The sequence below is a fragment of the Oncorhynchus nerka genome, linkage group LG25, assembly GCF_034236695.1.
Source record: "Oncorhynchus nerka isolate Pitt River linkage group LG25, Oner_Uvic_2.0, whole genome shotgun sequence".
Taxonomy (NCBI): domain Eukaryota; kingdom Metazoa; phylum Chordata; class Actinopteri; order Salmoniformes; family Salmonidae; genus Oncorhynchus; species Oncorhynchus nerka.
In genome coordinates, this window is record NC_088420.1 from 19,830,979 (window position 1) to 19,846,662 (window position 15,684).

The 15,684-nt window shown below is 42.8% G+C and overlaps 2 protein-coding genes across 2 annotated transcripts; one reads left to right on the plus strand and one right to left on the minus strand.

Moving 5' to 3' along the window:
• Positions 1-744: 744 nt before the first annotated feature.
• Positions 745-10,975, minus strand: LOC115109154 (trimeric intracellular cation channel type A-like). The gene is made up of 6 exons (XM_029633785.2): positions 10,476-10,975; positions 7,643-7,799; positions 7,226-7,410; positions 6,970-7,057; positions 6,438-6,555; positions 745-1,595 (listed from the first exon to the last, which is right to left on the minus strand). The coding sequence occupies exons 1-6, from the start codon at positions 10,597-10,599 to the stop codon at positions 1,383-1,385; spliced, it is 885 nt and encodes a 294-aa protein (XP_029489645.1). The 5' UTR covers positions 10,600-10,975; the 3' UTR covers positions 745-1,382.
• An 870-nt stretch (positions 10,976-11,845) lies between these two features.
• On the plus strand, positions 11,846-15,293 carry LOC115109156 (small integral membrane protein 7). Its single transcript, XM_029633789.2, has 5 exons — positions 11,846-12,016; positions 12,389-12,430; positions 13,303-13,358; positions 14,264-14,354; positions 14,723-15,293. Exons 1-5 carry the CDS (start codon positions 11,991-11,993, stop codon positions 14,736-14,738), a joined length of 231 nt encoding a protein of 76 aa, XP_029489649.1. The 5' UTR covers positions 11,846-11,990; the 3' UTR covers positions 14,739-15,293.
• Positions 15,294-15,684: the final 391 nt, after the last annotated feature.

Here is a 15,684-nt window from a genome sequence, read left to right on the forward strand (position 1 = left end):
TGCATTTAAACTTTTAGCCAGGCTGACGAAACTGAGAGTAAAATGAATCTTTCAAGGTGTCCTCAGCTCTCTGTGCTGACTTTTGGTTTCACTTGAAAAAGAGCATTGTTTTCTGTATGTGAGATGGGACTGAGGTGCATACAAAAGAAGCTATCATTTGTATGAAGAGGGAAAATAAAGGGAATGCTTGTTCTTGGTCAGTGATCTCTTCTGCTGTTGTGGGGTATGTAAGTGTCAGGGGTCAGAGGTCAGAGGTTGTGACCTTCTATAAAGTTTATCAGTGATGGTTCATTAGACGTACTACAAAGGACAGGAAGTGAGACAAGTGCAAACAAACACAGACATAGCTTAAGGTTTCAACACCATTTTGAGTTCAGTATGACAACCTTTGAGGATACTTTTGTAATGACACTGCTCACTTTTGAATAAGTTCCATTTCTTCATGGAAAAGTATATAGAGACATGCAACTTTCTCCTTAAATACCTGAATTTCTGTTGTGTTTTTTGTGTGGTCACTTGTTTTATTTAATGTGTTGTATATGGGTACAGTGGCAATTTGCCCTTATTGATTTATTTTACATTTCAATATAAAAACAACATTTTATGAAATAATTCCTTACTATGTAGCACAATTCTGTATGAATGCATAGCTTTCCACCTCATACTTTCTGTTTATATGGTAACCGTTAACAACATATAACAATGTCATTTACTAAACAAATAAATCAAAGTGTCACCACGTAAGAATTTTCACTTGCCTTTATTTATAAAGGACATGCATTTCACTTGTTTACTTTGTAAAAAGCAGCCATGTATTCTTCACATTATATTACTTACGTCATATTCTGTTGTATTGTCTGATTCATTCTGTTATCTGATCTAGGGTCAGATTGTGCTTTTGATCCAATTTCTTTACATTACTGAAATAGGTCTGACAGGGTTTAAACCAAAAACCCATTGATAGCTTACGGCAAGAAGTACTTGTAACAAATGCCATCCTAAAACAATCAAGTAACTTGTAGTTCACTGTTCACCTCGTGCTGTTGCACACAGTTAGAGATATTCACAGATGAAAAATAAATACGGAAATAAATATGTTTATACTGTATGTACTGGCTGGAAGGAAGATTTAAGTGTTTGACTCGACTTCGGTGAGCTATTTACAGAATCCCCATACTGTGTAATATGTCATAGAAAGCACCATTTGCTTCAATAGATTTACTCATTTGCTCATTTGGTAAACATCAAACTGCCCCTTTCCACAGCAAGGAATGGGAGACTCCATCATGTCTAAATAGAAGGCTGGACTATGAGAGGAAATCAGATGCAGTTAATTGATGGGGGACCTTTTTCCCCCCTTCACTGGTGTAGTAGTTTGTGTTCTACTCGGCTTTCTTGGACTTCCTTTTGCGGGTGCCTTCGCCGAGCTCCTCCTTGGTTTTGACTGGTGAGACGGGGGCGACAGGGGCTGGGGCAAGGGTGGCGTGGTGCTCCTCCTCACCACCTCCAAGAGGGGAGCCAAAGAGCAAGTGGCACACCCAAGACTCGATGAGGATGAAGGGAGAGCCGTGAGAGTGGCGGGCGGTCAAGATCACCTAAGAAAATTACAAATCATCAGTGTGAAAATATTTGCTTAGTTTGCGTAATTTCTAGTTGAGACAACCAAATAACCATAGTTTATGATCACTATCAATTGTGTTTATTTGCTAATACTAATAGTAAATAATAGGATGTCAGAGGTAAGTATACTGAACAAAAATATAAACGCAACATGTAAAGTGTTGGTCTCATGTGCTGAAATAAAAGATACCAGAAATTCTCCATGTGCACAAAAAGCTTATTTCTCTCAAAGTTTATGCACAAATTTGTTTATTTGTTTGTTTGTTCTCATTTGCCAAGATAATACTGACAGGTGTAGCATATCAAGAAGGTGATTAAACAGCATGATCATTGCACAGGTGCACCTTGTGCTAGGGACAATAATAGACCACTCTAAAATGTGCAACCAACTGGTCTCTGTTACAACCAACTGGTCTCTGGTACAACCAACTGGTCTCTGGTACAACCAACTGGTCTCTGGTACAACCAACTGGTCTCTGGTACAACCAACTGGTCTCTGGTACAACCAACTGGTCTCTGGTACAACCAACTGGTCTCTGGTACAAATGTCACGACTTCCGCTGAAGTCGGCCCCAACTCCTTGTTCGAGCGGTGTTCGGCGGTCGACGTCACTGATCTTCTAGCCATTACTGATCCATTTTTCATTTTCCATTGGTTTTGTCTTGTCTTCCATCACACCTGGTTCCAATCCCATCAATTACATGTTGTGTATTTAACAGAGTAGAATTCCCCTCATGTCCTTGTTGGCGATTGTTTGATTGTATGTTGTGTGTGTTGGTGCGCGACGGGTTTTCTACCCACTTTGATTATTTTATATATTTAGGTTTTTGGAGTTTTGTTAACTTTTATTAAACGACTCCGTTTATATCAAGTTCGTTCTCCTGCGCCTGACTTCCCTGCCACCAACACGCACCAATTACAACAACCAACTGGTCTCTGTTACCCTTCTATGGAGTCAGCAGGAGAATGTACCCCGGCCCTGGAGGTGGAAGAGCGCGTCAAGGAGCATGCAGTAATACTTTACCATCTTGGTGCCACCATGGACAGCATTGTCCAGACAATGGACCGCTGGGAGAGACAGGGAGTTCTTCCAGCGCCTCCACCAGCACAACCGGGGTCTCCCCTGAGCGCCCCTTTCCCGCCTGAACCCAGTGGGATCTGTCTCTCCTTGCCACAGGAGTACGAAGGGAGTGCCGCCAACTGCCAGGGGTTCTTCCTTCAATTAAACCTCTATCTGGCCACGGTCCACCCAGCTCCATCGGACCGTGAGAGGGTGTCCGCCCTAGTCTCGTGCCTCACCGGGAAAGCCCTGGAGTGGGCCAACGCCGTATGGAGGGTGAGTGCCTCTACCCTCTGAGGCAGGAGGAGCGCCCAAGATTTCGCCCTGGAGTTTAGGACCCTGGCTGCCGGCGCGGGATGGAACAACAACAGGGCCCTGATCGATCATCACCGCTGCAGTCTACGTGAGGACGTCCGTCGGGAGCTGGCTTGCAGAGACACCGCCCTCTCGTTTGACCAGCTGGTGGACCTGTCCATCCGGCTGGACAACCTGCTGGCTACTCGCAGACGTTCAGATCGTGATCTGGTGGTTCCATCCTCCCGCACCCCCTCTCGGATACCCATGGAGCTGGGAGGGGTGGTGCGCAGGGAGACCGGAGGGGGTTCCCGCTCGTGCACTATCTGTGGCCGCAGAGATCACACTGACGGTCGGTACCGGGTGGGAATCAAGGCAGCAGGCAGGGCGCTCTGGCGTCACCCCAGGTGAGCTGGCACCATCCTCACCCAGAGTCCTCTGTTGCACATATGTTTGTGTCCGTCACTTTTCCTGAGTTTTCCCCGCATTCCCAGCATAAGGGGCTCATCGATTCAGGCCCGGCTGGGAATTTCATTGATAAAGCTTTAGCCCATAGTTTAGGGATCCCCATTTTTCCCGTGGATGTGCGTTTCCCGTTCACGCCTTAGATAGTCGACCATTAGGGTCAGGGTTGATTAGGGAGGTTACCGCTCCTTTGGGCATGGTGACGCGGGGGGGGGGGGGGGTGATACGGTGAGAATTAGTCTCTTCCTTATTGACTCTCCTGCGTTTCCCGTGGTGCTGGGCCTAACCTGGTTAGCTTGTCCCACTCTTTCTTGGCCACAGAGGGCTCTCACGGGGTGGTCGCAAGAGCGCTCAGGTAGGTGTTTAGGGGTTTCTGTTGGTGCACCTAAGGTGGAGAATCCAGACCAGGTCTCCACCATGCGCATTCCCCCTGAAAAGCCGATTTGGCTCTCGCCTTCTCTAAAAAGAATTACCACCTCATCGACGGGGCGATTGTGCGATAGATCTCCTGGTAGACGCTGCACATCCCAGGAGTCACATGTATCCCCTCTCACAGGTGGAGACGGAGGCTATGGAAACATATGTCACTGAATCCCTGCGTCAGGGGTACATTCGGTCCTCCACTTCACCCGCCTCCTTTCTTTTTTGTTAAGAAGGAGGGAGGTCTGCTTCCGTGTATTGACTACCGGGTTTAAATCAGATCACTGTGAGGTATAGTTACCCGCTACCGCTCATAGCCACAGCGATAGAGTCAATGCACGGGGCACGCTTCTTCACCAAACTAGATCTCGGGAGCGCTTACAACCTGGTGCATATCTGAGAGGGAGACGAGTGGAAGACGGCTTTCAGCACCACCTCTGGGCACTATGAGTACCTCGCCATGCCGTACGGGTTGATGAATGAGCCATCAGTCTTCCAAGCTTTTGTAGACGAGATTTTCAGGGACTTGCACGGGAAGGGTGTAGTGGTGTATATTGATGACATTTTGATATACTCCGCTACACGCGCCGAGCATGTGTCCCTAGTGTGCAGAGTGCTTGGTCGCCTGTTGGAGCATGACCTGTACATCAAGGCTGAGAAATGCCTGTTCTTCCAACAGTCCGTCTCCTTCCTAGGGTATCGCATTTCCACATCAGGGGTGGAGATGGAGAGTGACCTCATTGCAGCCGTGAGTAATTGGCTGACTCCCACCACGGTAAAGGAGGTGCAGCGATTCTTAGGGTTTTCCAACTACTACCGGAGGTTTATCCGGGGTTTTGGTCAGGTAGCGGCTCCCATTACTTCACTGCTGAAGGGGGGTCCGGTGCGCTTGCAGTGGACAGCTGAGGCGGACAGGGCTTTCAGTCACCTGAGAGCTCTGTTTACCTCGGCTCCCGTGCTGGCCCATCCGGATCCATCTGTGGCGTTCATAGTGGAGGTGGACGCGTCCGAGGCTGGGATAGGAGCTGTGCTCTCTCAGCACTCGGGTACGCAAACGAAGCTCCGCCCTTGTGCCTTCTTCTCGAGGAGGCTCAGCCCGGCGGAGCGAAACTATGACGTGGGGGACCGGGAGTTGTTGGCTGTCATCAAGGCCTTGAAGGCGTGGAGACATTGGCTTGAGGGGGCTAAACACCATTTTCTCATCTGGACTGACCACCGCAATCTGGAGTACATCCAGGCGATGAGGAGACTGAACCCTCGCCAGGCAAGGTGGGCCATGTTTTTCACCCGTTTTGTGTTTACCCTTTCTTACAGACCTGGCTCTCAGAATGTTAAAGCAGACGCATTGTCTGGGCTGTATGACACAGAGGAGCGGGCCATGGATCCCACTCCCATACTCCCCGCCTCTTGCTTGGTGGCGCCGGTAGTGTGGGATCTGGACGCAGACATGGAGCGGGTCGTCACGTGCAGAGCCTGCTCCCCCTCAGTGTCCAGCTGGGCATCTGTACGTTCCGTCTGGTGTCCTCGACCGGCTGATCTATTGGGCCCACACGTCACCCTCCTCTGGTCATCCTAGGATCGGCCGGACGGTGCGCTGTCTTAGTGGGAAGTACTGATGGCCCACTTTGGCTAAGGATGTGAGGGTTTATGTGTCCTCCTGCTCGGTGTGCGCCCAGTGTAAGGCTCCTAGGTACCTGCCCAGAGGTAAGCTACAACCCTTACCCGTTCCACAATTGCCGTGGTTGCACCTGTCGGTGGATTTCATAACCGATCTTCCACCTTCACAGGGTAACACCACGATCCTGGTCGTTGTGGATAGTTTTCTAAGTCCTGTCGTCTCCTCCCTTTGCCCGGACTCCCTACGGCCCTACAGACTGCGGAGGCCCTGTTTATTCACGTCTTCCGGCACTACGGGGTGCCTGAGGAAATAGTGTCTGATCGGGGTCTCCAGTTCACGTTGAGGGTCTGGAGGGCGTTCAAGGATGTCTAGGGGTCTCGGTCAGCCTTACCTCAGGTTTTCACCCCGAGAGTAACATATTGGGGCTCCCGAGTGGCGCAGCGGTCTAAGGCACTGCATCTCAGTGGAAGAGGCGTCACTACAATCCCTGGTTCGAATCCAGGCTTTATTTGTTCTTAACTGACTTGCCTAGTTAAATAAAGGTTAAATAAAAATTCTAATCAAGAACAAGATCAAAGGAGTTGAAACGAGCCACTTATGATTCCCCACATAATAGTTTATTGTCATTGTTGCAATCAGTCTGGCTATCCAGAATCACAGCAACACAACGCGCTGACTTCTGCCCCATGTAAGCACGCACATAATTTTTGTGACGTCGTCAGTTAACCCATCTATGCAAAGGTACAGTGAAACTGTTCTGGCTTGGTGGCCCAAAGACCTATTAAGACACTTCATGTTGGTGTTTCCTTTTCTTGGCAGCTAATGAATCCATGAACTGGAAAATGACAATTATTTTCCAGAAACATTATTGTTATTTCATTTGCACAATTTAAGCATATTTGCCCCAATCCCTGAGTAAAAGTATGGTGTTCACTCACTAGTATGGACTTCAGGACCTACCTTGGTAGTAGCCATGAACAGAGTGAAAAGACAGATGAGGGTGCTCTTGGACACGGGAAGTAAGTGTGCCTCCTGAAGTGTAAACAGAATGGCTCCATACAGACTGGCTTTAGTAGGGCTGGAGAGGGAACATTTTATGAAAATAAAGCAAAGTCACAACTTCTCTTGATTAAAAAAACTATCCATTATTATCCATTGGTCAGCTTTAAGAGGGATAGTTCAGCCCAAATTACAAGTGTTTGATATTTTATAGATTCCTAGAGAGTCAGTCAATGCATTTGAATGCCTTCAAATCAAGTTGTTGCAATACCTGATACCTTCAGGAGTAATAGATGGAAATATCAATATCAGATTATTTGCTGTAATATAAAAAAAAGTTCTTAAAAAACTAGAGCTGGAATAACCTGAGACGCCCTGAAACAGCTTAGGTTACTAACAAACAGACATCTAAAATAAATCTCTCATGAGAGGAGGCGGCAACACATATCGGCGGCTGACATAAACCACAGAGCTGTAAGGGAAACCAACTCACAATGACATGTTGAGGATTTCATTGGTGTCGGGGCTCCACACACCACGAAGCAGTTGCTCAAAATTGGAAATGAGAGCTACTCCTGACCCTGAGAGGATATAAATAGAAGGTACAAATAATTAGGACAAAGGTCTGTATCTCGCTTCACTGGTCTTATCTTCGTTTTGCCTTCCTCCCTCTGCAAAATGAACACACACAAGGAAAGGCCTACAGGTCGCAGCTGTAGCAATGGGGGGAAGTGCAGTGAGACACCAACCTTTGACGTAGCCGATGATGACCATGATGAGGAAGCCGTTATGGTAGGCATGATGGGCATGGTGCACGCCGGCTGCAATTTTACGAGCACGGACAACCTCCTTTAAGGCTACCAGCACAAGCTTTACAGGCAGGAAAGCCACACATTTGTAGAACAGGTTCAGTGGGCAAAAAAAGATGAGGTACCTGTTGTTACATTTTAGTGAACAAGAAACAAAAGAGTACATCTTTAATGTTGAGGTGGTCGTTTGGTTACTTAACAATAACATTTTAAAAATAATTTCAAAATATTTTCTATCGAATTGAATTTGACCTATTTCAACAATCCTAGGCATATACAGACATCGTTTTTGCAGTTTCTCAAGCAAAAACTAAACCAATGATGAAGATTAGAACATTAACAATTTAAAGATCTTACCAAATAATGGAGGCTAGGAGGATGTGGGTGTTGTATTGAAAATAGTCCAGGGGGCAACCTCCGAGCAAAACGTCTGCTAAGATGTAGCTCGCAAAGCAATAGAGCATGGCACAAAGCCAAGAGGCCACAGGGCTCTTGCGAGCCACCTCCACTGACCCTGCAGAAGAATAACAATTTAGATATTTTCTTCACATGAAGCCAGATTATACATCGGGAACACTCATAGTAACTTTCATAAATAATCCATTATAAATCACTATAAATGTTTATCAACGCTTCATAAATTATTTGAAATGTAATAAATACTCATGATTTGTAATGCTGATAATGCTTACAAATGTTTCTAAATGTTAGTAAAGAAGCACACATTTATTCATAGTTTATCAATTGTTCCTTAATGCTTATTCATGACTGTTTTATGGCTTATCCGCACCGCCAAAGCTGACACTCTCTCCTCCTTCTAGATCTATCCGATGCTTTCGACACTATGAAGCATCAGATCCTCCTCTCCACCCTTTTAGGGCTGGGCATCTCAGGCTCTCCACACTCTTGGATTGCAGCCTACCTGGCAGGCCGCTCCTACCAGGTGACGTGAGGAGGATCAGTGTCTGCACCACGAACTCTCAATACTAGTGTCCCCCAGGGCTCAGTTGTAGGCCCTCTCCTCTATACACCAAGTCATAGCCTCACATGGCCACTCCTATCATTGCTATGCGGATGACATTCAACTATTTTCTTCTCACACCCAGGTGGCGACACGCATCTCTGCGTGCCTGGCAGATATCTCAGCTTGGATGAAAGGCCCACTGCTGAGCCCAGTTAAAGCTATTCTCTGTCCTGGCACACCAATGGTGGAACCAGCTTCCCCCTGCAGCTAGGACAGAAGAGTCCCTGCCCATCTTCTGAAAACATACCTCTTCAAAGAGTATCTTAAATAATCCCACAGCATGTTTTTCTTTTTTTTTTGTCATTTACAGTAGTGAGTACATACATTTTCCTACTTTTTTTGTACTGGTCCCCTGTGAGAATTAAACCCACAACCCTGGCACTGTAAGCACAATGCTCTCTACCAACTGAGCTACACAGGACACTCGCTGATAGCTACTTAATTGAGGGAAAATGTACTAACTATGACAGAGATATGTGGTTGTCCCACCTAGCTATCTTAAGATGAATGCACTAACTGTAAGTCGCTCTGGATAACGGCGTCTGCTAAATGACAAAAATGTCAATGTAAATCAAAGTTATTATAAAGTGTTACGGTGTATGTACTATTATCTTTTGGTTGGTTATTCCTTAGCTTTCATCCCCATATCACATGTCTACCAACTCCCAACATTGATTGAGTTACTCAAGGACAAAGTTGCAGAGAAGGTCTCTGATCCTTTAACTCATCCATTACTCACTTATTCATTAACTTTACTCATGAGTGTTACTGGTCATGAGGAAAGAGGAATCAAGTCTTGCACTACAATCAAACAAACCAAAAAGTAACTTAAAAAGGCCAAAGATGAAATGAAACATTTATGGATCGTTGCAACATTGTGGAGTAAATCAGGATATGTGAGTCAGAACTGTGAAGATCTAAAAGAACAAATGTGATTCTGGGTGGAGGAGCGATTAGCCTGCTGTTTGACAGAAAACTGATCCCTAGAAATGTGGCCTAAAAATACACATTGCTCTATTTATTTTCCTGCCTCGCAAAGCAACTGGTAGGCTTGACATTAACTTTGACCCTTAACATCCCCAGCCCCCAAACTCATTCATGGGTTTCACCATATAGTGAGAACCAGGGAACCACTTCCAACATGTCTCTCAGAGATTGGTTTACATAGGTCTAGATCTAGGAACTCATTTGTTTTTTTCAGACCATTACTGGAGATGAACTAACCCATAATTTGGCTAATGTTTGTCCAAAGAGTCAAAGTAGGGAATCAGAGTATTTTTACACAAGTTTTTATAGGCCACTAAAATGTACTTAAGACAAAACGGTGTCAATAAGTAAATAATAAAATATTTCAAAGTAATTTATCAACTAACGTGCAATTCCTCATTCAGTTTACCATTCTGTGTGTGAACAAGGGAGATCCAGAAGGGTGGATTAGTGCTGGGATTTCATTAAACATATTCCTTTCGAGGACAACATAAGTGCTTTTGCCCATATTCTTTGTTTCTAAGAGGCTCGACTGAAAATATTATTGAGTATTGTGGGTTTCACTTCTGACTAATACAATGTCAATGAGGTCTTACAAACATGCACCATTACAAAAGGTCTATGAACAAGCCTGCTCTAAAGCAGAGGATAATTTATGTAGTGTGTAGCCCACTGAAATTCTATTTAAGGACATTCTATTTATTGCATAGGGGCCAAAGCTTTGGTATGCAACGAGTCTCTATCAGATTTCATACAATAGACCCTGTCTGTTTACAGGGTTAAATATTGGGAAATGTGAGGTATTAAAGAAAACGGGGTTAATCTAACTCCTGTTGTGGTTTCTTTATTCTTCCCTCAAGGTATATGCCAAGCTGCTACTGCAAATGTTATTTATGAGACAAATAATGGGTTAATGAATTTAGCAAAAGTGTATTATGGCTTCCATAGTACGGCTATCAGTTGCCAAATTATTGCTTGTATAGGTGCATGTATTTATAGGTGTTATACTTTCCAGAGGTTGACAACTCATATTGGTTATAACCTAGTCAATATAGCCATCTATTTCAACGTTGACCTGTGTTATATTCTATAGCCTACACAATTATAAGCTACTCTCAACATCACAATCATTGTTGATTTTTTGAACGTGCATTTATAGGGATAAAAAAAAACACTTACCTGGTTCATACTTGAGGTAGAGTATGGACACGATGTAATAAGCAAGATCAAAAACTGGAAACATTCCAATTTTTGAGAAAGTTTGGGCAACATCGCCCAAATTGAGGACTCCCAACACGTCCATGATTTAAAATGTATAACCCTACCGCATGTATTTTATATGATCAATGCGTAACGAGAATGTCAGTTGTCCCGCGACCCGCCACTAAGCCCCTCGTCTTTACGAGTAAAAACGGACACTCAAGCCAACCTATTAATATACCTCATCTGCACAGCCTTATAATTTGTTCTTCAGCCGGGAGTTTTTTCTAAGCCAACAGGTTTTATTTGTCAACTCCATTTAAAGGACTTCCCAAACTCGTCGCTGCTGTTGAAAAATGACAGATAGGCTTTTCTTTTCGAATCCCGATTTTTTAAATCAGATATGCATCGCTCTAAATTATTGAATCAAATCTTTGAAGGTCAGCTGGCCTAAGAAAGATATTGACGATGTACTATAGTTCTCTGCAAATAACACAAAGAAAAAGAGAGAGCCAAGTGAAAGGACAGACGATGCGCATGACACTATGCGGTTTATTTTACTATTACACGTTTTTATATAGGCCTAAATCGTGGGTAGCCTAATTTAATTGGCATTGGACCCTGATGTGAAAAATCGGTACTGAATCGTATGGATATGCTTATAGAAACTATGACAGATTAATATGTGTCTTTCTTTAGAAATACAATTCCACTGACTGGATCTGGTGGCCAACAATAAAGCCATTTGCAATACACAGGCTAAATTATACAACGGGTGGGTCTAATTCTGAATGCTGATTGGTTAAAACCGCATTCCAGCCGGAGTCTATTTCACAAGTTACCGCTGGCTAAATCTATGACGTCAAAATGTTGATTCACTCTGTTCCATCTCACTGCGCAATCCACTGTCTCGTCAACCCTGGAAATGTATAAACTTGATCTCCACTATAAAAAGCATCTAGATATTATCTCCCATTTCTTTTTTGCAATACATACGCTAAAATTGAATATAATAAAGGTATTAAATTTATGGAACCTCGGTCTTTTAACTGGCCTAATGACGAGAAACGTAGGGTCTAGAAAACCTAAAACGTAATTTAATTCCTCGAAGACTCCTCAAGTTTATTGGATGAGGGTGGTGCTTGATTGTTTCCATTCATTACCCCCTACGTCACATGTGTCAAACTCATTCTACGAAGGGCCGAGTGTCTGTGGGTATTCGCTCCTCCCTTGTACTTGATTGATGAATTAAGGTCTCTAATTAGTAAAGAACTCCCCTCACCTGGTCTAGATCTTAAATGAAAGAAGAAAAAACAACTTGGCCCTCCATGGAATGAGTTTGACACCCCTGCCCAACGTGATTGATCATATTTCTAATGTGGCTTTCTCTTCAAAACGTTTTCTCTACTGAACATAACCCAGGATTTCCCTTCAGCCTTTTGACACTATTTTGATGACGTGTACGGAAGTTATAGCGCCTCTGATGTGGACAAAATGATCGGGGATCTCTTGATATTCGGGTAATGTTCTCCTTTTTAAAATTGTGTTATTGAAACAAATCAACGACTTAATGAAAAGATTAATGCTATTTAAAAAAATAGGTAATGTGATATTAAGCAATAGTGGTATTTTGTTTCAACCAGCCAGTGTGTAGTTTGATTGTTGTTCTTAGCAAGCTAACGCTTAGCAGGCGTAAAAGAAAGCTAACTACTACCAGCTACGCCTGTGTGGCTGAGCAAGCCTAGTTAGTTATTTTCTTTGCCAGCTCACTAACGTTAGCTAGCTACAGTAGCCCAGTTTAGACTTGCTTCGTGACAAAGTTGGAGTTCTGTGCCATGGCATGTGCTTCATTAGAAGTGATCATTTCTAGTTGTCTGTGTCCTCCTTTTTAGGACCTTACTCATGAATGCTGGTGCTGTGTTAAACTTCAAACTGTGAGTATGATACAATTTGAGTCTTACCCTGAAGACGTTGTGCATGTGTAACCTGTACTGTAGCTCTGCGTTGTGTTTGATTGATTTAGACTAAAGACGTTGACTTCAGAGATCAGTTTGTTTTATTGTATCAGAGTTCTCTATCCTGCATCCAAAATAAAATACAAAACATTTGTAGAGCATAAATAGGTCCTGCCAATCGTCGCCTCTCTCGCTCTCCTAGTGCATCAAAATTATTTTAAAATAAAGTGAGTACAGCCTCTCCTTGTAATGTATCAACACAATGTACATTTTACATAGATAAAACCACATAACTGCATCCAAAAGAAGACAAAACATTTGTAGAGCACAAATATGTTCTGCCAATCGTCACCTCTCTGTACAACGGACGGACAATACAAAGGACTGGGATTAGTCGAGGACCTTGCCATCGTTCACACATACAATACCTTAGCTAGCTAGTAACCACATGTTAAATTCATAATGTTAATATCATCCTAAAAAAGTACAAATACATCTTGACAATACCATCCACTTATGAGTAAACTATACATCATTATTCATGAACAAAACACTGACTTTGTGCTTAATCTAACTTTTTTTCTGAAGATGACAGAAAAAGCATACCTACCTCTCCTAGTGCATCAGTTATTTGAGCATGAGCACACAGGGTAAAACATAAGTATGCGCTCTCCTAATTCCCCAGGATGCAGGAATGCGTAATAACAAATCAACATGCTATATTAATATATGAACCTGGTGAAATTCAAAGTATTATAACAACTGATACACTGGTAACAGACAATATTGCTCAACCACATATTTTTACTAGCTCATCAATACAAGACAAACAACACTGTCCTCTATTACAGAAAGAGAAAGGAGACGCATGGAGGATTTGGAGATGAACCTCGTGGACCAACTACAGGTGTGTAATGCATGACAGTGTATTAAAAACCTCACCCGTGAGAACTTCACAGGGTAACTATCCATGAAAAAGTAGGGACACTTGAGTGGTCTGCATTGAGAGAGAATCTGTTTTTCAATAACATTAGGCTGCAGGCAGCTATGGCTGATGTTTCTGCATTGTTTGTATACCTTCCCCTTTGCCTTTGAGTCAGACTGAAGCATGATTGGTACACTGCATTGCATGATGGATAGTAGCCCAATATTGGACTAAAGGAGCCTAACCTTAATCCTTATAGTTCTAGGAGTTTGCATGTTCTCTTTGAGGCGAATTGTCTCTGGCAACCAAAACATCCACATACTCCATCTAAATGTGAATTGATTCTCAATTGCTGTACGGTTCTAGAAACATAAAACGCTCTACTTTCATATCACATCAAATTAATTTCACAAATGCAAAATATACTTACTGTACACTGTTTTAACAGTTGCATCCAACAGCATTTTTCAGTGACAACATGTTTGTGATGTCAGTCTTCCATTTACACACAGGTGTTCGGATAGCTAATTAGCACAGGTAGGCGACTCTCTTCCGTCTGTTTTCCTTAAACAAGCTATGTAAAATGGGAATATGGCCATGTGGGAACTCTAACCCTTTTAAAGGTGTGTGTGGTAATTTACCTTTTTGGGGAAAATTATTTCTTGCTGATATGAAAGGTAAGTTCCTTTCCAAAACCGTACTGCAAGCGATGTGTGTTTTAACGTTTAGAGCAAGCGTCGGGACTCTTAACAAAACTCCCCCAGCCAGAAGATACTAGGATACTATCGTCAATAGGCGATAAAGGTAGTTAGCATCTATAAACAGGCTAGATGGACCAATAAAACACAATGAAGGGCTGAAATTATGTCATGGCGTATTTGTTTTAGGTGACAACATCAGGGAGTTCCTCCTGAGTCTACGTTACTTCCGGATCTTCATTGCCTTATGGAACATCTTCATGATGTTTTGCATGATTCTGTAAGTATCTGCCATCTTGTAGAGGCTAATCTACTTAAGCAATAAGGCCGAGGGGGTGTGGTGTATATGGCCAATATACCACGGCTAAGTGTTCTTCTTACGCACAATTGGCCATATGCCACAAACCCCTGAGTTGCCTTATTACTATTATAAACTGGTTACCAACGTAATTACAAGTGTAAAAATAATGTTTTGTCATACCCGTGGTATATGGTCTGATATACCACAGCTTTCAGCCAATCAGCATTCAGGGCACAAACCACTCAGTTTATAATAGTAATGTTCACACTGAGGTGCTTCTGTGCCTCAAAAGGTATACTCCTTATTGACTATAATGTATTTATTGCCCATATCTATTACACTTACAGATTGTTTGGATCATGATCAACTTCGTTGTTGGATTGGGGACCCCTGCTGAAAAATGAAACAAATACTCAATGTTTTTCGAGTTGATACTTTGATGGGTTGCTCTTGTGTCAGATCCTGTGACCATTCTGTGCATTTACCTTGTATTTATATATCTCAATGTCTTGCCTGTAATTTTCAGTAACCAGATTATTCTGCACAATAACACTTACTACTACATGTATAAGTTAGTTCAAACACATTTGTACATGTTATATTTGGACCTCCATGTTTATTCAACTGTGAATATACAAAACATTGGACTCTTGGCTGTTCTCTTCATAATTTTCTGTTCCTTTCAGGCTTTTAGTATCTTATTTGGGTTGCTGACCTGTTATTTATAGTCCTCATTTTCTTCTAAACTTGTGAATACAATAAGAAAATATGTAAATCCCCAACCATTTTAGACATGTTTGATGTGTTGCTTACATAGGCCTTCTGATGTTACCAGCAGTCAGACCTCAATTCATCGTTGTGTACTTTTGTCACATCTATAACCTTGTTCTGTATAATAAACCTTTACTCTGAAATGCACCTGGTGTTTTCAGCATACCTTTTTTTCCTTTTCTATTCTGGTATTTGAGTAGTGTTTCAGTGATTCTCAACCTTAGTTGGTTGCTGTACTTAATCGTGTATTTAACACACTCACTCACCTGTGTAAGCATGTAAAACATTTGTGTATTAAGTCTTCATTCAATTAAATGAATGAGCATAGGCCTATATAGGCTACAGTTTTGACATTTATCAGAATGTATTTTTTGGGCTCTACTGTTCATGCTAAAGTTATTGAATTGAGACTACATAATGTTTAGTCTAAGACTAGATGCCCTCCCATGGCTACGCCCCTGCCCAGTCATGTGGAATGCATAGATTGGGGCCTAATGCATTTATTTCAATTGACTGATTTCCATATGATCTGTAACTC

Excerpts from the sequence above, each read along its gene's own strand:
- LOC115109156 (XM_029633789.2), top strand. The coding sequence starts at position 11,991 with ATGATCGGGGATCTCTTGATATTCGG. Across the intron at positions 12,017-12,388 it reads GGGGATCTCTTGATATTCGG|GACCTTACTCATGAATGCTG; the intron begins GTAATGTTCTCC and ends CCTCCTTTTTAG. Across the intron at positions 12,431-13,302 it reads GCTGTGTTAAACTTCAAACT|AAAGAGAAAGGAGACGCATG; the intron begins GTGAGTATGATA and ends CCTCTATTACAG.
- LOC115109154 (XM_029633785.2), bottom strand. The coding sequence starts at position 10,599 with ATGGACGTGTTGGGAGTCCTCAATTTGGGCGATGTTGCCCAAACTTTC. Across the intron at positions 7,800-10,475 it reads CTACCTCAAGTATGAACCAG|GGTCAGTGGAGGTGGCTCGC; the intron begins GTAAGTGTTTTT and ends ATTCTTCTGCAG. Across the intron at positions 7,058-7,225 it reads CATCATCGGCTACGTCAAAG|GGTCAGGAGTAGCTCTCATT; the intron begins GTTGGTGTCTCA and ends ATATCCTCTCAG.